Below are 20,912 nucleotides of genomic sequence, written 5' to 3'. Positions count from 1 at the left end.
CCCCATACTGGGACATTGGCGTGGAAATCTTGATCCAAAGGGAAGAGGCCCTCGCACTGGTCCACCAGCATCACTTCTAACAGCAAACTAGTTTCCCTTGGGGCTCTCCCATCCCAAAACTGTCCAGGCCTTACCTTGCATATTCCATTCTTCACAAAAAAGTCCTTTTTCATTCACTTTTTACTTCTTAAAAACTGAAGATCGAGTCAATAAAAACTCATACAACCAAAGTTAATACTTTTTAAACACTTAAAACATTTGTCTGTTTATGTAAAACTATAATTCTCAACATAATTGTGATTTATAATTTTGTAACTCAAGTGTGTATTGTATCATAATTTTGGCATTTGGAGTTAGTACATAGGATGGCATTTATTATAATAATTCCTAAGAAAGTATTTTTTGTATTATTAGTATTATTTTTGTAGGATTATGCTTGATTATACATGTCTTTGAAAACACCCAGCACAGCAAGAACTTTATGACATAATGTGCACGCTATCAGGAACATTTCTCTTACTAAAGGAAAAGTTTAATGTTTAGACAGCATGGGTTAGGGCTGGATCAAATCACATTCTTAAACTTAGTAGTTTTAAAATACCATGCAAGCCAAAGACAGAATTGTCAGTTTTTTCTACCTTTTCTACCTAAGTTTTCAATGGAGAGTAAAACCACATGCAGTACCATAAGATTTTCTCCCTACACCAAACTTTTATCTCAAAGCCTAAACATTCACAATACTCTGTTTCAGTGTTTTGGACAAGGATATCCTTTAATACCTAAATTCATATTTCTGTTTCAATATTAGTGTACAAAACTCGTATTTTTTCCAAGATATGATCAGTAAACCTATATAAGTAAATTCAGTTCATAAAAATCCCATTTTCAATATTAATGGATTAAAATTACAAAAGTTATAGGCTCTTGATCTTTTGTCAAAATATTCTACTTTTGGTAATTACATGAATCAGGTTGCATAATGGTATGGTTAAAGGTCAAATTTCACATTTTACCTAATAAATGGATCAGGTAGTAAAATTTGAAAGCTGTTGTATTGATCTTCAGAAAAAAAAACTACTTTACCTGTTAATAGCGTAACAAATACACCACTGTGCGTTACAGGGATCTTGGCCGCCGGGGCTGAGGAAGGTCTTCTTTAGCTCAGCCGGCAAGACCCCTGTCAAGTGACGCCAGAGACCCGGGGTGAGGTGTGGTGAGGGACAAACTGGGGTGGGAGTAACGAGGGCACAAGCCCAAGAACCCGAATCCATTACATTAGTGTCAGGAGCGGGATGGGATAGCCCTTCGCCAAGGACAGCGAATTAAGTGGTGGAGAGAATAATGAATACGCCCCTGCGCATAACAGGGATCTCGGCCGCCTGGGCTGAGGAAGGTCTTCTTTAGCTCAGCCAGCAAGACCCCTGTCGAGCGACGCCAGAGACACGGGTTCGAGCCCATGCCGTGAGGGACAAACAGGGGTGCGAGCAGCAAGGGCACAAGCCCAAGAACCTGAGTCTGTTACAATAGGATTGCATTAACCTATTTGTATTTTCTTGTGTGTGCACCTCCTAGAATTGCTTGCAAACAATCGGCTTCCACTCTCAAGTTTTGCAAACGCTTTGTTCTTCCAGTAATGGAATGTTATGAAGGTGTTATAAATTTTAGAATGATTTTAACTATGGCTAAGTTAGAGACAGAAGAAAATAAGAACGGTTACAAATCAGAGAAGGCCACGCAGTGACATCTAGCTCGACTGGACACCAAAGGTCATACAAGCACCACATCCAGTCACTTTCGAAAAGCCAGGGTGTCCACTTTGAGAACACGGCTGAACGTTATAGGAGTAACTTCTGCTATATAATAATAATTATAATAATTGCTTACACTTATATAGTGCTTTTCTGGACACTCCCCTCAAAGCACTTTACAGGTAATGGTGACTCCCCTCCACCACCACCTGTATGATGCGATGACAGCCATAGTGCGCCAGAACACTCACCACACACCAGCTATCAGTGGGGAGGAGAGCAGAGTAATGAAGCCAATTCATAGATGGGGATTATTAGGAAGCCATGAATGTCAAGGACCAATGGGAAATTTGGCCAGGACGCCGGGGTTACACCCCTACTCTGGGATTTTTAATGACCACAGAGGACCTCGGTTTTACGTCTCATCCGAAGGACGGCGCCTGTTTACAGTATAGTGTCCCCTTCACTATACTGGGGCATTAGGACCCACATGGACTGCAGGGTGAGTGCCCCCTGCTGGCCCCACTAACACCTCTTCCAGCAGCAACCTTAGCTTTCCCAGGAGGTCTCCCATCCAGGTACTGACCAGGCTCACACCTGCTTACCTTCAGTGGGCTGCCAGTTGTGAGTTGCAGAGTGATATGGCTGTTGGCTGTATAGGGTCAAGCACGATTCTGTACTTCTTTGGTCACAAGAAAAGATCAACAGCTCGCGGATTATCAATATATGCTGTAATCCATCCATTTTCAACCCTCTTCATCCCGGTCAGGGTCATGGAGGAGCCAGAGCCTATGCCAGCAAGTAAACGGGCGAAAGGCGGGGTACACCGTGAGCAGGACGCCAGAAGCCCATTAACCCACCAGCATGTTTTTGGACTGTAGCAGGAAACGAGAGCAATTGGAAGAAACCACCTTGCTGTCTCTCTTTCACTTAGAAGGTGTTCGCTTTAATTAGAAAGTAAATCAATTAGAATTTAATTTACATTTAATTAGAAATTAAGCTTTCACTGCAAACGCAGAACTGTTTGTAAGGTTTTACGTAGGAAATCGAATATGACCTTAAGTATTACACAAGAGTTCAATCACTGTGTGTGTTATTTCTCATGTTTATTAAAGATGCATATAACACAACCTTTAAGCATCAGGGTCAAGGTCATAAATGTATAAAAATATTTTTGAGGTTAAATACAATGGCCTATTATACTACACTTGCATGTACCTCTGTGCTAACAGGACCTAATAACTAGGCACACAAGCAAAATAATTTAAGACTGTCTTAAAGTTCAGCTTAAACTGTGCCATAAAACCTGTGAATATTTTCTTTATCTGACAAGAGAGTCCTGCATTGTCTTTTAATCTAAAATATGGTTGTCCCTGTAGGACACTTTATATCGAATAAATTGTAGGAGTATTTGTGAAAGTACCTATTTTCTGTATACACTTTGGAAGCAATTTTGACACGTTCTGGGAATCTTAAAGGGAATGAAAAACTGAATTTACAGCACTGCAAAAAAAAAAGTAAGAAGTTGAATCTCTCTGTTTATTAACACATATTTGGGTTTATATAAACATGTCTGTGTGCTTGTATGCTAAACATCCATATACAATTTAAAATGTATATAATCCAATCTGGACAAGAGGGACAACACATTCAATCTTAAATTATCATTTGACTATATGCGTGTTACAGACTGTTGTGCAAAGAGAACACTGTGTCAATCAGTAATGTTAATCATCATTATCAAACAGCATGAAGTGCTCCCTGCAATGCAAATAACAATTTTTAATGTTACACATAGAAATATTTATCCTATGCTCTTATTTTAATAAAAAAACACATTAGTAGGGTTGTGGTGGAGTCAGAGCCTATCCCAGCAAGCAACAGGCACAAGGCAGGGTACACTCTAGACAGGACACCAGTCCACTGTGTTGGGTAGCTATCTTTTTTTGGTCCTAATTGATGCAATGATCTCCTTACCCAACAAGTCTTAAAATAAAACTGATTTATAATGTAATGAATTGGATAAGTGACAAAAAGAAAGGTATCAGTAATACTTTCAATATCTAAAATGAAAAATAAGAAATTGTATCCAGCTACTATGAACATCATATAAGCTTTTCGTTACAGGCATTTGTGTTGCAGGTTCCAGAAGGAAGTAGGAACAAGACAAGTACGCAATTAAAGATAAACCACAGAAGAGCACAGTCTTGTTTTTTAACTTCTTCCACAAATTGTTGATCTCAGGCCCTCTCTGATAAGAGGTATTGTACTGCACTTCAGGTATCCTTTCATAGCAAATGTGCTACTCTGCCAGCTGAATTGTCTAGGACGTATATGAATTCTTAATATCTTTAGATTACGAACTCACATACTTCCTGGACAATATAGTGAAATCCGGTTGGGTGAGTGGCATAACTATCAGGGCCTCTGTAGAGACAAAGGAACAATTTGAAGAGCAGCTTTTAAGTAGAACCATAAAATACTGTGATTAACATGATGCTTTTAACATTTATAAAAAAATGTGGAAAGCAGAGCAACCAGTTAATACTAAAGGGAAATAATGAGAGAAACAAATACCTTATTTTTGCTGTTTGCACCATAAAATGCCAACCTAACAGTATTGGAACTACAACTTATTTTCATAAAGCTTGTGACTTTTTACGTTGTGGTCTCAGAATTACAAGGTCAGATGAAAAAGGCAAAGCTTGGTGCATTTCACTCAACAATATGAATGGTAAAATAACCTTGTTTACACAACAGATGTGAAACGGTCTGAAGCTGTTCTGTGGCACTTCTGCATTCACACACGGACAGGCATTTAACACATCAAAGACAAAAAGCAGTATGCATCACAAATTACAAATTGCATTTCAAAAGACTCAAGCCCTTCCTACAAGAGTCTGGTGACAAGATGTGGCGTCTCGGACACAAGTGGATTTTAAATCTAAAGCTAACAAAAAAATGGGGACAAGCCTCTTTTTCACAACCTTAAAAGACAGGTTTACCCTCTTATATAAAAAGAAGCATTCCTCCAGATGTACGTGGTCCAACAAGCTCTACTACAGTATGAGCTTTACTGCTGTATATGCTAGATAGCAAACTGACTAAATGTACACTTCAGCCAGGAGATCAACCGTTATAGCCCTTGTTGACTGTGACTTTGATTTGTGAACTAGGCCTTGCTTTAACTTGGTTTTACCTGATGTTTTTAAGATGGAATGCTATAATGTTAATCATAACTCAGTATCAGAACTACAGTAATAGTTAATGTAATTCTTGACTTGAATTCTGTAGACATTCAGGAAAATGAGTGTCTGGACTGAGAGTTGGTTAATGGTCAGAAAAAGGGTGAATGTGCAAACTGTGGTGATGCAATAAGTGGAGTACCACAGGGATCTTAGTTATGACTCTGGTGCAGCTAGGAACCTACGCAACTTTCAGACAATACAAAATATGAGCACTGGCAAACACTGTAGAAGCAGCAAATGAAATTTAAAAAGATGTTAAACTCAGCACTAGGGGGACACCTGACAGATAAAATTTAATGTGAACAAGTGCACAGTATTACTTTTAGGTAGCAAAAACTAAAACAAAGCCAATCAAAAATAATGCTATATAGTTAAAAATGTAGAATTTAAAGCAAGTGATATTGCTAAAATTGTACTACTAATAAGACTTACACTAATTTAGAATACTGTGTACAATTTTAATAACCACAAAAAAAAAAAGACAGAGGCACTCAGTTGATGAAATCAGTCGAGAAAAGAGAACCCAGATACCTTCCAGGGCTTAAGGGAATATTCTACACTGACAAGCTCAAGGAACTTATTTTTCACAGGCGGAAACTACACAGAATTGCATTTACTTCAGAGAACAGCAGGGGCTTCTTTACATAAAGGGTCGTGGGAGTACAGAACAATCTACCCCAGCCATGTTATTGAAGCCAAATCCCTGGCTTGTCTTAAAAAAAAGGCTGGGCGAGATTCTCAGATCAATTATCTACTAACTGCCAAAAGGAACAGGGGGAACTCCTAGAATCCTACTAAAAACATGTCAACATAATTAAAGCAGGTAGATTTTGCTTTACTGACAAGTAAATGTTCTTCCGACAAGTAACGTCAGTAAGCGGTACAAAGAGAACATTGTAAATTCGGATTTTAAGAAGGCTTTTGGTAACTTAGATTTTTAATGAGCCTTTTTTGACTGAAGGCTGTCCAAGATAATACATATATCAGGATTGGTTAAATGAATCTGGGGTGATGACTATGGGAGGACCACAGATTTAAATCAAGAACACAGCTTTTTCTAATTTAGGTCAGTGATCAAGGTAGGTAGGTCCCTTTTCCGGCCATCGAGGCCCCTGGGGGTCAGTGATCAAGGGTCTAGTGTAATAAGTAGTTCAGTCACGTTTGTAGAAAACACAAACACAGAATTAGCAACAACTGTAGAAGATACAAAGGAAAAACTAAAATATTTAGACAAAATTCATGTCCGTGTGAACACCTAGTGGATGCCTGGAAACTGTTACATGTATGTAGCAGGATCATACTATAAGACGGAAAACTGCTGAGCATGACGAATGTACTTGTGATTTGCTCATGACAAAGTGAGAGAGAAAAAAGCTAAATGGTTTTAATACAGAAAATATTTACAAATAGTTTTTTAAAAATGTTACAAGTATAAATTTAACTTTCAGTCAAATGACACCATGTTGAAATGATAAAATAAATTAGTAATACCTCCTCTAGATTGTGTACAATTCTGGTCACCATGTTACAAAAAAAAAAGATGGCTCTGTAATCAGTCCAAGGAAGAGCAACCAGATACACTCCCATGCTCAGACGGAGCACTGAGCAGGCTGAAATAACTGAATAGACGTGAACTGTGAAAACTACAAAGGAACCCGATTCAAGAATTAAGTTCTTTGATATCAACCACAGAACATCAGCCCAAGCACACATGTGGAAAGTAGGGGAAAGCACAAGATAAACTGACAATGGGACATTTTTCAACTTTCTTGGGTTCTGGGAGTCTGAGTCTAAGACAAGCTACACAGCCATGTCATCAAAGATGATTCCCTTAAAAAAAAACAGCTGGATGAAATGTAGCAATTAGCTACTAGAAACCAAACAAAATAAAAAGTCCAAGTTGCCCTCCCTCAATTGTAAGCTTCCGTATATTCTTAAATGACACTAGTTCTCTTTCTATTGGAACGGAGCAGACTATCACAATGCTGAATCTGAGCTACCATAAACACTTAGCCTTCTGTCTCCGTGCCATCGTACATGTTAGGACTCGGTAAACAAGGGGTTGTAAAAGCAAGAGACATCTTCCAATAGATACTATGGCATTAAACCGTAAATTAAGCACTGCAAAGATATCCAAATAAAAAAGGCTGCTCTTTAGAGATGTAATCCATTTGTTCTATACCAGATTGCTATGGAAACTGTTCTGAAAAATGAAGCCTCCACTGCAAAAACAGTCAGCCCTGCCAAGTTTCAGAGTTACTATAGCCAGGCCTGATAGAGCTGATTAACACTGATTTCAATTCCATTTTCTGTTCATACACTTTTAGTTATACAGTAGAAACACGAATTAGTACTTGCAATATAAAATTAACAGGTTCGTGTCCAAGTAATTTCTTTACAATTCCATTATCAGACATCTAAACATTCTTTTGGTCTTGGTAGCTTCCACCAGACACAACTACAATTAAAAAGCAAAATTAGCTTTCCTTTTAAGGTGGTGCATTTCAGTCTTTTACATGATTTGTAGTTTAAAGCACAATAAAGAGACTAAGCCCTTAATTATTATTCTGACAGAATTGGGCAAATGTTCACAAATTGGAAAGGAAATTAAAAACAAATGTGGCTCCTAAAGCAGAATATTTCCAACCGATATTAACAAACCATTAACAAATAAAAGCCTATGATACTGTACTCCAGTAAGTTTTGAGGGTGGCCAACAACGGAGCTTGTGAGAATCACTTTAGCCACAACGTGGTTCATTTAGAGTCAGCCTATAAAATTATATCTTTTCTACTCTAATAACCTTTTATCTCAGTGATGTTTTTTGTTGCAAACCAATAGTTTTGTTTTATTGTGCTACTCTGAAGTACAAAGATTGTAGATTACACTTCCCCTGTTCACTGAACACCACACATCTAGCCACAATGGCAGGGTGTTCTTGTACAAACTGTATGTACAGTACAAAGTGCTGTGGGAGTCAAACAACCCAGTCATATTGTCAAGATTAATATCATGGCTTCTTTCAAGAAACTGCTCCAATTTACTTTTTGCCTCCTCTCATCAGAGCATAAGGTTACTAACAACAGAACACTTTGCCATCTTGTTCATAGCCTTACTTGTGTTTCCAAAATAAGGATCTATATCATGTGTTTCATAACAGCCATGAATTTAACGCTATTCTAAAGAATAATCGTTAACAAGCAGTGAGGTTAAGCAAGGCATACTTTTTAATGTGATAAAAACATTACCATACTGACATGATAATAATGAAATACAACATGCGTGGCTATTGAGTTACAAGTGTCTTAAGAAATGAATGTTAAAATAAATGAACAGCAAGGAGAGAATCTTCTGTCATGCAAAACAGTTCCTCTATCACTGACCAACATATAGAGGTTTTGTCAGTGAGAGCTCTCCATGTCCTTAAGTGTTACCTGAATTCTGTGGATTTTGACAGATTTCCACAAAGTGAGAAGAAACGACCATATTATACATTTTTTAAAATTACAGCATTTTTTACAGGGTTTATCTGTAGTGGAATAAGACAGGTAAATCTTATCAGGCCATAAAAAAGTAAATCCTTGTTTCCTTTAATAAATCACTGAAGTTTTCTTTCCTGTGTTTGAGAATTTAGAGATATCATGCAACAATGCAGTGTATTTTTAAGCAACTCCTTGACCCCCTGAGTCTCCAGTGTACAATGCTGGGTTCAATAAGAAGACATAATGCTACTGTATGTAAAGGAAGCAATGATATAATTTGATCAGAAGGCCACCATTGCATCTTTTTTATTAAATTAAAAATAATATCCCAGCTCACTGACTGGAGAAAGATGCCAACTGTGAAAGATGCCATTTTTCCTATGTTTAAATATGATCAACAACAACTATTTCCTATTTAATTATTTGCAAGAGCAAAAAGAATAATCAACTTGGCAAAAACAATTAAGTGGAAATGAACATTCTGTCTAGGACAATAGTACTATAGTTCTATTTTCCTTGCTCCCCAGATGACAATCTTTAATCAGCTACCAGAACTTAGTAAATGAACAGCAAAACACAAATCTGAGGGCACTAATGGAAACTATGTGGAGGTGCATTTAAAACCAAGAATAGGAAGGACGTCTTTACACAAAGGGTTGTGGGAGTATGAAGCAACAAGCTACTCAGCCATGTTGCTGGAGCAGGGGCCATGGCTTCTTTCAAGAAACTATTGGAGCACCAGACGAGTCAGATGGGTCAGGTGGCCTCCACACATCTGTAATTGTAATCTTTATGTTACGAAATGGAAGACTAGAATGAAGGGCAGCCCAGTATAATCTTTATGAATACTAGTGCTACAAAGATCAAATCTATTAATGCCATGAAACCTCAGACATAATTGTCATAATATCTCAAAGACATTTTGCTGTCAAAAGTCCCTAATATGTCTCATGCAAAATTAACAACTACTGATAGCAACTGTAACAGTCCAGGAACTGTAATTCTAGTGTTAAAAATACAGCATGCTGTAGTTTCAATGGCCATCTGTGATCACCGACACATGCTCTAATCTCCATTACACCCCCCAGAATATTCACCCATATTCTGCTTAATATATTTTTAATATATAATGGAATATACTACTATAAAATCCATTTTTCATCATTATTGCTTTTTTTTGCCACAGCATTTATAACTTTGAATCATATAAGTGAACTCCAAGGCAATGATGATGACAAGGAGACAGACTAAATGAGGCTGCTGGTTTAAACCACTTGCTGCACTTCAAAGTTATTTGCAGTACAGTTTGACAGTGCTAAAGACGCAGGTGTGGCTACTGTAATTCCACTTGATAACAACCAGACAAACCAAAAGGGTTGTATAAACAGGTGTTTTCAACCTTGCAGAGAAATACAAGCACAAACTACAAGTACAGTGTGGTGAAAAAGTAAGTAAACCCTTATATGGTTTGACATATTTAGACATATTTGACCTTCACCCCCACCAAGTCCTGACAGTAGATACAACTAGTTTCATTTAACAAACGGCACACAAAAAATTCTACTTTGGCACTGACGTTTATGGTAACACATTATAAGGAATCTGTACAAAATTGTTGCTGCTTATTAGTCTGGGAAGGGTTACAAAGTATTTTCAAACTAGTCCATCATTCCATCGTAAGAAAGGATCTACAAATGGAGAAAACTGAACATCACTGCCAACCTAACCAGTGGTGGCTCCCTACCAAACTCGCTCCAAAATCGGTCCGCCTGATGCTCCTAGAAGTCTCAAAGAACCCTTTGGACTTACAGGTTGTCTCGTTATGGTCAATGTCAGAGTACATGTTCAGTTCACCATCAGGAAAATAATGGCTTCCATGGAAGGATGGCCAAGAAGAAACCCCTGCTTTCCAAGACGCTTAAGTTTCCAAAACAGCACTTGAATGAAAAATGACTTATGGAACAACGTGCTCTGGACAGACATGCCAAAAGTGGAGGTGTTAGACCAGAATGCAAAATGCCAAGTTTGGTAAAAACCAAACACCGTCTTTGACCTCATAAAGCACCGCAGTGGTGGGGGGTGATGGTTTGGACTTGCTTTGCTGTCTAGGACCTGGATGCCTTAATATCCTTGAGTCTACAAAGAATTCCATACTATTTCAGAGTATTCGGTTCCTTCAAAGCTGAACTGGAACTGGATCACGCAATAGGACAATGAGCCAAAACACACAAGCAAGTCTACAACAGAATGGTTTAAAAACAAGACATTTGTGACTTTGGAATGTTCAAGTCAAAGTCCAGACCTACATCCCCCAGAGATGTGGCAGTGTGACCTAAAGAGATCTGAAAGTCTTCAAACCTCACAGAACTGCTTCAACTCGATAAGGAAGAGTGGGCCAGAATTCCTCCCAGGCGATGAGAGAAACCATCTCTTACAGGAAAATTAAATTCAAGTTATTGCTGCAATAGAGTGCACCACGGGTTACTGAATCAAAGGGTGTACTATTCACACAAAGATATTGAATTCTTGCTGACTTTTTAAAAATAATCAAAGTAGAACTTGTGTGCTATTTGTCAAATGAGGTTGGTTTTATCTACTATTAGGAATAGGTGAGGATGAGATGAAGGTCAAATATGTCTAAATATTTTAATATATAGACACCTTATGTGTCTAGTGCATTTTTTAAATATACGTGCTTTTTATTTATATTTAGTTTACTTTGTAGCTACACTTAATGAATAACTTTGTAAACACCATACGTCCCCCTTAAGAAGAGTCTTCTGAGTAATACTAATAAAACTAAATCAAATTCAGGAAAGTTCAGTACATCATGATGAAATGTTCTGAGCACACTTTAAATGTAGTTTAGAAACAATAAGTAACCAGTCTACTTACATATCAAGGTTCATGGAATACTTCACATTTTATTAAAACATCTTTATAATTTAGCTTGATAAATTATTTGGTGTTTGCACATGGAATACAGGTACATAAGCATCCAGACAAATCCATCTCCTTCCTCAATAACTATCATTAAAAAAACATTCTACCAATAAGTCCAGCCTGCCTGAACTGTTGACTAATGTTCTATTGCTCTAGGAGTAAAAAATACTGCTTAAAGAAGCAAATCCTAGTCATGTGTTATATTTAAGGACAAAGACATCATATCATAAAGGCAAAATCTAATGATAAGGAAATATGTGTAAACAAAAACATTATTATTAATCATTTATATTAATAGAATTATACATTAAAGAAGAAGATCACTTTATTGGCCATAAACAATTTCTTGTATTATGAATTTGTCTTTTCGCATACCCCAACTTGCTCTCCGTGAGACACACAGGGAGGGAAGTTGGGGGTCAGAGTGCAGGGTCAGTCATTTATATGGCGCCCCTGGAGCAGTTGGGGTTAAGGGCCTTGCTCAGGGGCCCAATGGAGTAGGATTCCTCTGCCGGCCAGGGGATACGAATCGGCAACCTTCCAGCCACAGGCGCAGATCTTTAACCACAGAGCCACAGCACCGCCCAATTGTCCAAGGGACAATTTCTATTCCTAAATCAGAGCAAATGTTCAAGAACAACTATATGGCTTACATAACATACTAGGACAACATACTATATTTACTATAGGCAAACTGTGAGCAACCAACACTTCTACAATGATTTCTTTCATAAAGAATGAAAGACAGGTTCTTGGGGTTTCTGCCCTTGCTGCTCCTGCCCTGCCCGTTCGTCCCTCACTGCCTGGGCGCGAACCCGGGTCTCTGGCATCACGCAACAGGGAACTTGCCAGCTGAGCTAAAGGAGACCTCCCTCAGACTGGGTGGCTGAGATCCCTGTTATACACAGGGGTGTATTCGTTACACAGACAATAAAGATAAACGCAGAATACAGTTTATGTTACAGTCTCAGATACTGTTACTGAAACGTTTTTTTAACTGCGTTTTCTATTTATTAATTTCATATTATATTAAGTTATGTAGCATTATTGCAGCAGAGAGACTACAACACAGAACATCAAAACTGTTCTGCGAGCAGCAGTTATCAAATGGCACAGAGCATGAGATGCAAGGCTTTCATGCCACAAATTTCTTATGTATTGTAATTATCTGGTTTTCCTAAGTTCAGTTGCCAAGTTACAGAGCTTGAAAGGTTCCAGGGACTTTCACTTCACTTCAAAATGTCAGGGACAAGGGGTGGTAAAATAAGACTTCAAAACGGATATGGGAAAAAACAAAACACAAAAATGTTCTTGGCACCTCTGTGTAGCTATGGTATGATGGTTTAAAGAAATGTGAATTCAATGAACACAATACAATCAATCCATGGTCTTTTCAATGTCTAGTCTGGTTGGTCAGTCATGTGTGCCAAATTAAGGGATCTGTGTCATGATAACAGTGCTGAGTAAAAGGAAATATAAAACTCCCATTGAAATACTAAGCCTCAGTACAGTATTGTCTGCTTCCTACTGTAACCCTGAAAACAGAAGTTAAACCATTTTCAACATGCCTGGTTTGTAAACTAAAATTTTTAAGTCTGGTATTTCAAAAAATAAAGTCTGTCTTGCAAGTCAAACAGATAACAGTCTAAGAACAGCTTTATATGAGACAGTGTTGGCAGACATGCAGCAGGCAAACATAAGCTTTTGCTACCATAAATTAAACAATTTTCTATAATTACCCTTTGCTTTATTCATGTTCAGAACAAACAGAAACATCATTACAAGGAGAATAAATTAAATACTATATGTAGACAGACTTTGTCAACAGAAACTCCTAGCAAACTATAAGTGATTTTACAGATAAAGTGTGACCATGCTCTAAATAATTGTAAATAGACACTGCGGTCTGTAATGTGATGACTGAATTCTCGTGAGAGATCGTCATTGTCGACTTATTGTTCTGAAATATAATTACTAAAGATGACAAGAAGTCTGTTGAACCACATTATGCCATTGCATTATTTTAAAAAAAATGAACACCCACTTTCAAAGCCGTTTCATAACACATTTGTACTAAATGGTAAGAAACACGGTTCTGTTAGTGAATCTGGTTTTAAAGTACCTTAAAATATGTTCTTTTTTAAACACCGCCATTCTATAATGCAGATATCACGTATTTAAAAACCAGCAAATGATTTAGTAACCGTTAAGAAAAACACATCTTGTCATTTACAAGAAACAATTTTGCTATTTCTTTACCTTTTGTTTTTTGCGTTTTCTCTTACAATGAGATGCCAATCAAGCATTTTAACTAAGATAATGGGGTGTACTTCACCTCATTCTCGGTTAATACAGCCATAGTTCACGACCCCTCATATACAATAGAAAAAAACATTACAAATACATAGGTTTCTGTCATGTTGTTAAAAGCCATTATCATCAGTGCAGGCATCACTAAACTGAATTGATGACGTTTTGCTAGTTACTAGATTATTAGATTTAGCTAGGAAAAAAATCATTTTAAAAACACTGCACCATATTTCTAATCTTTAATTTAGTCTGCGACGTGAACATAGATGTAGCCTATAAGGGCTAGTCAGACGCAGATGAAACAAAATCAAATTAGTTTCTTTAAAAACAGTTTTTAACGCTTGGATTCATACTCAAGACAATCAAAATAATGGAGAACAAAATTCATTAATGTATTATTTTTCTTGCAAAAAAAAAGAAACCCGACTACTTTAGATTTCATCAAATAAAACACTATTGACCAAGATGGAAGAACTAGAATGTTTACAACATAAAACAGCATTATTTCCTTATTTCTCTCGTTTGACGGGATTCTAAGCGCAAAACAGATACACCTATATTGTTTCTATACGATGCACATAGCCTGATGGAGCGGTCAGTGCCTTCCGGTCTCCCGGGGAACAATACCACCCCACACTGTTACATCGCTGTATTTATACAGACACCGCTCTTATTCGAGGACTCGTCAACAAAACGGTTATAGCACAGACCCGCCTGGTTATCTTTACGCTTATATTATTCTGTATTCAGCCTGTGCCACTATCTTTAACCTGTTTTCCGAGCTTCGCCGGTGAAACGATGGACGTTTAACACCACACGCTTACATTGGATGTATCTCCATTGTGTTGTCTCTCTTCAGAACACGGGGAGTGAACGCGGCGGCTTGCACCATTCCATCGCAGAACCGGGTCTTTTTTTAAAATAAAGAAATGCACCGATCACTTATATTTTGTGCCGGTGGAAGGGGTTCCAATCCATCTCGACAGAGTCCTCCTAATTCTCACTCATTCTGTCGGGCGATAAATCGCGTGTCATTCAGTCTGCCGATATTCCAAAGTGTTCAGCTGGAAGCAGTTTCCTATTCCGCTCGCTAAAGCACTGCAGCGAGAAAATCACGGCAGACAGAGCGAAGGGATACCATCCAAGTCACCGATCATATTGAAGAACCCAAAACCAAGGTACAGATGCTACGGGCAGCACAGTGAACTACCTGTTATTTCCTTCAATGATTAAAATACACAAACAAGGATATAGCAAAGACCGTCTTCAGACAGACTTGTTGAGAAAAAACAGTAGCTCCCCCTGCTGGTGGAAGACTACCAACATGGAAAAACGGACAAGATGTTTAAACTTTTTTTAAACAGCACTACACTACTTAATCCATTTCCTCCCGCACCTCGTTCAGGAGCTCAGGTGTTTTCTGGTTTTGTCCCCAGTTCCACAAGCCATTTAATTTCTGTTTTCCATCTGAGTCGTGTTTAAAAGTTTTCTTTCTCTCTTAAGAAGGTGATTAGGATTGTAGTTGGTGTTACAAACTCTTTTCTCTTACTCCGGTGTGTTAGATGAACTGTGATTGGCTGGACCTCTGAGAAAAGGGAAAAAAAATCTTACCTTAGTGTTTGATTCATTGTCATTCACGTCTGTGTCTGTGAATTGATCACCTATTAAAAGTTGTTCAGGCACAAATAAATGTGTAAGCTCTTAATAAAGAAGTTGAGGACAGACTGCACACAGTCCCCCATGATTGATGTATTTAAGTAACTTATGCTACTAATCTTTGATTATGTAAGTATTGCAGCTGTTTGTAGTACTGTGTGCTTATGTGGCTTATATTGCCAAACATTCAATGTTTAGTATTAATAAGTGAACACCAGCTCTAAAGACAACACACCAAAATAGGTGTTTATCAGCGGCTGTCTAGACACGACAGCAGCATATGGGTAATGATAATAATCTCAAGGGGTTTTCACGATGGTACTGTTTAAAGTCTACTTGTTGTCCAAGAAGATAGACCACATGGAAGATATTATCCAACAGATTCTAACGTTAGCAGGAAAGTCAAGATTCCAGCACCAAAATCACTTACAGTCAGGTGTGTGATACATATTGGTGGTGGTGGAGTGGAGTCCCCCTTAGCATTATAGGCTCTATATAAGTTCTATATGATTATTATTATAATAAATTGAAGTGGGACATTGTGGTAACTGTGGGTTACATTCCAATGAGCATTGAGGGCTGTTCAAACAATTTGTTATTGTCTTTACTTCAATTAGTTTCTAGAAGCTAAGCAATCCAATAATCTTTTCCAACCATATTTTCAAGGAAGCTAGGGTACATGCTTCTCCAGCACGACTAACATCTCTGACTACAGACACCTGCTGCTGTTCATATAAAAACGTTCCCTCTGTGAGATTTTAAATGTACCTTCCCATAGCTTCCATTTCTGTTCTATTATTCGTGTTTCACTGTCAAATTCTGAAGAGGTGCAAGAGGTTTTTTTTTGTCAATGCCTTTGACGACATGAATATTTGAATCAGTTTCCCTCACAATCTTCGTCGTTCAATAAAAAAAGATTAAGCTCTCTTATTTTGAATGTTAATGATTTTGATGTAAAATATCAAGAACAGTGGTCAATGAATATAGATTCTTGTGGTATGACTGATTATATCGCAATATTTTTCAGCATCTACCACTAACTACCACTAACTGACAACTGTCTGAGCTGTATGCTTTCTATCAGTTAGATGCCAACTACAAGTTAAGAATTATAGTTTTATGGGGAACTTTAAAGCTTTCTGAAAATTTAAATCTACCACATTGTTGCAGTAATGGTGGTTGCTGAGTTACACTTTCAAATTAGCTTGTTTACAGTTCTCATCTTGATTGCCTTATTTTGAAGGTTTGGAACAATGGATATTGTAATCCTGTATTTAAAAAGCTGGCGACTGGCCTTGAGACATGTAAACAGGGCAAAAGGTATGGATCACGAAAAATGAGACCTAGTAATTAACTGAGGTTAAACCAAATCACTGTTAGATCATTTTAAACAGCTATATTAAAACAGAGATATTCAAGAAGCTGGAACCATCAATAAGGTCATTGAGACAGCCTCCATGAAACAGGTTTGAGAAACAGAAAGAGGAAAGGACAGACATCATTACAGAAGCTTGTGCCGTGAGAGAGTGCCTTTCCCCAAACCCACTTGAAACCAGATTCTGTCCAGGTAATCTGAATGCTGAAAGAGTACATGAATCTGAGCATTATTATACAAGAGAGTTTGCTGACATATTTATTTGGAAATTCTGATTCCATTTATGCCCGTTCCATTATTTGTGAGCACAAATTAAGAGAGGAAGATTTAATCCTGAATTTGTTAGGATGCAGGTTTTCTCTTTTTTTAAAATTGTTTTGTGTGTTAAGATTATAGGGGCAGAATTCTGTATGCCTGTAGACGACAGGGCTCTGAATCTCACAGAACTGTACATAGAGTGCCAATAGTACTCAGACAATTAGTGATCACAATTCATGTCTTGAAAACTTGCTGTCGTGTCACTTTAAAGCAGCAATTGATAGGCCACTATCTGTGGGGAATATAGTGATTTATATGGTTTCAGAATAAAAACCTGTCAGGTCAGGTAGTGAATTTTACGTACATTTTCAACTGTGAAGACAAAGAACCTTTCAAAACAACTCAGGGATACGGTTGTAGAGAGGCGCAGAACAAGAGATGAAAATATAGAAATATAGAATAATATCATATTCTATATTTTCTATTTATTTCTATAGAAATATAGAAAAATATCAAAGAGACTACATATCCCTTTGAGCACAGTGAAGTCGACGACTGTCTAGGTCAGAACTGAGCAGTCGGGCAAGGAGGGAACTAGTTAGGTATGCCACTGTCAGGCCAAGACTGACGGAAAAAGCTACAGAGTTCATGGAGATGGGAGTCCACGAAACAAAACTGGCTTGTATGGCACATCGGAAAGAAGGAAGCCATTCTTGCAAAAAGAACATTTCAACTCCTTCACCTAGTTTGCAACAAAACACTTAAGTGATACTGTAAACAAGTGGCAAAACATGTTTTGTGGCTAAACAAGACAACATTGCATCATTTTGGTCTACAAGCAAATGTTACATGTAGTGCAACCCCAGTCAACACCATCCCTGCTGTTAAGCTTTTTGGTACTGTAACAACATTATGTTATGGGTCTGCTTCTCTTCAGCAGGGAATGATGAAGAAAAACTGGTTGAAACAGGGTGGAGTGAAAGAAAACATGCTTCAGTCTTCTGAAGACCTAAAACGAGGATGAAAATTCGCTTTTCAGCAGAACAACCCCAAAACACAAGACCAAAGCACACTATAGTGGCCTAAGAATAAAAGAAGTGACCCAATCAAAGTCTTGGCTTGAAACCTGTTGAAAATCTGTGGAAAGACTCGAAAAATGCTATTTGTAAGCTAAATGCTCAAGCACTTTTAAGAGCTTGAGCAAATCTACCAGGATGAATGGGCAAATTTCCCAACCTTTGTCTTCTGATGAATGTCTTGGCTCCATAGTTCCATATCTGGAAAACTGAAAAAAAAATCTATATAATCAGTTCTAAACTGACAGAGCTAACAATGCTGACAGTTTGTACATAAATTAGGTGCTCAAAGAAATTAAATTTCAATTGCAAAAGTGTTCCTCCTCTTTGCTACAATAGCCTTAAATCAATTTGGGAGCAAAAGGATAGTTTGAAATCCCACAAAATTAGTATAATGGTCTCTCTGTGTGTGGAATCAAAGTGGAAGCTGACTTCAGTGTAAATGCATCTGTCTCTATAAGTACTTTTAGGTACAGAAGATATTGATTTTGAAGTCTTGATATTGTGGTTCAACAAATTGACCATGAAGACCAAGAAGATTTCAAAACAAATCAGTGCTGAATTTATAGAGAGACAAAGATCAGGAGCAGGTTACTTATCATTTTGAGTACAGTGAAGTTAACTAGTTCCAAATAGCTTGACAGATCTGGAGCAATTTTGCCAGAAAGAATGGGCACAGCTACAGCATCCCACTGTGTATAGCTGCTTGATACACATCTACAAATACAGACAGCAGTAATTGCTACCAAAGGTGCTTCCACTGACCTAAGGGGATGAATAATGATGCAATCACTCATTTTCACTTTGCATATGTTCATTGCAGGTTTTGCTGAAATTAAACGTTAGGGTGTTTAATTAGATCTTTACAGTTTTAAATAAAAAAGGTTCATTTTAATGCATTTCTATACATTGCTTGTATTTAATCAAAATGTGATATTACTGGCAGTGGGGGAATGCCTTTGCAAGACTCTGCATATACAATAGGTCCACAGTTTTGTTGAGCTTTATAAGCCAAAAGCATGATTATAAAATCAGTCCCAAATCAAACAGGAAGCCAAGAGTGTTGTGTAATATATTCAAATTTCTTGGTACTTTATAAATGCCTGGCTCAGTATTTTATATATGTCGTCATGTCATTTGCCAAACCGCTTTATACCATATACCATATGGTGTCACAGGAAACCGGAGCCTACCCGGCAAGCAAGGAGTGCAGGGCAGGGTACACCCTGGACAGGACGCCAGTCCATTGCAGGGCAAGTGCAAGCCAATCATACATGAGGACAATTTGGGGGCCACAGTAAAGGCCGAGGGGGGAAATCTGGCCTGGACACCAGGATAACTCCCTACTGACCACTGAGAGTCTGACCACTGAGAGAAATGACCACTGAGAGTCAGGACCTCGGTTTAAAGTCTCATCCGAAAGACGGCGCCCACTACAGTATAGTGTCCCTGCCACTATATCGGGGCATTAGGACCCACACAGACCACAGGGTGGGTGCCCCCACCCCACTGGTCCCACTAACTCCTCTTCCAGCAGCAACCATTGCTTCCCAGGAGGTCTCCCATCTTGGTACTGACCAGGTTCAACCCTGCTGAGTTTCAGTGGGTAGCCAGTTGAGAGCTGCAGGGTGATATGGCTGCTAGCTATATATGTTGTAGTCCAGAAAAATATGATTAGATGTACCAGAGAAAAGTGCATTACAATAATCTAGCTAGTATAATGGTGCTTTTAATGAAATTCTCAGGACAGGAGCCTCTAAGTGAAGTTACAAGCTTTCCATGGGGACTAATAATGTCTAAATAGGATGATTCCTCTTATTGCTATAAATTATGTAATGAGACCATTCATCATTTAACACAGTTCTCTAGCTTCTTTGTTAAAACAACTCCACACCAACTAAGTGGAAGTAAACCATCTCCAATTAAAAGTAAAACAGTCTTGTCCAGAAACTTTCCCAATGTTAAAGTAATGCCACAATTATGAGAGTTAAAACAATTTGCCAATCCATTCTTTAAGGAATACAGTCCACTGGATGCCTCATAACCTTTTCCACAGTCCATTTAACTTTATTAGAAAGAAAATTGACATTAGTTTTAAGTGTCTTGGTCTTTATGTAATTTGTACCCAAACGCATAGTAACAGAACAAAACTGTTCCTTTGGGATCAAATAATGAATAATAATTAATTGTTTACACTTATATAGCACTTTTCTGGACACTCCACTCAAAGCGCTTTCCAGGTAATGGTGACTCCCCGCCACCACCACAACCCAATACCAAGCAGATTTGCACCTATTCTTAAAGCATTTAAGAATAATTTTCTGTTTTCGCTGATGTACTATCAACATATTTAACAATATACCAGGAAGAACGGGCAAGTTTTCCCACTTTTGTCTTCTCGTGAACCCCTTTGTTTAATTTTTTGATAGCATTGTTCTGGGTAATTGTTATTTTTCTGTAGGGTTATGCACCAATTCAGAATCTACAGTTCTCTATGGCATTAAATGTATTTCTGGCATCGAGTGGTTTTCGGATGTTTGCAGGAAAATGGCAGTTGATTCCATTTTCTTACAGTATGTCCAGATTCCTCTTGCTTTAGTTTAATAGAGTTCATGTCATGGTGCTGCTTCAGGTGGTTATCCTGCGACTGTGCTCCTCGTGTTCTGTGGTCTGGCAGGTTTTAAAGGCAACGTTAAAAACGTTTCAGGAAGACCTGGAGAAACTGCTTATTCGATTTCTTATCGGCTTAACTGGTTCAATCATTAAGTGATTAATGCCTCACACAGAATGAAAATCAGAAACAAATACATCACTTT

General features: G+C 38.0%; 1 protein-coding gene across 5 annotated transcripts in view; it reads right to left on the bottom strand.

The window, feature by feature from the left end:
• klhl2 (kelch-like family member 2) overlaps positions 1-14,958 on the bottom strand; it is a 41,784-nt gene extending 26,826 nt beyond the window's left edge. For all 5 annotated transcript variants that reach the window (XM_088911998.1, XM_088912015.1, XM_088911988.1 and 2 more), the window contains exon 1: positions 14,556-14,958. In XM_088911998.1, coding sequence (XP_088768124.1) covers positions 14,556-14,623 — 68 coding nt within the window. In that variant the 5' untranslated portion in view covers positions 14,624-14,958. The remainder of the gene's footprint in view (positions 1-14,555) is intronic.
• Between the last annotated feature and the right edge of the window lie 5,954 nt (positions 14,959-20,912).

The sequence above is a fragment of the Atractosteus spatula genome, chromosome 1, assembly GCF_055471065.1.
Source record: "Atractosteus spatula isolate fAtrSpa1 chromosome 1, fAtrSpa1.hap1, whole genome shotgun sequence".
Lineage (NCBI taxonomy): Eukaryota > Metazoa > Chordata > Actinopteri > Semionotiformes > Lepisosteidae > Atractosteus > Atractosteus spatula.
Note: the sequence above shows the minus strand (reverse complement) of the source record. Positions and strands in the feature narration are given on the sequence as shown.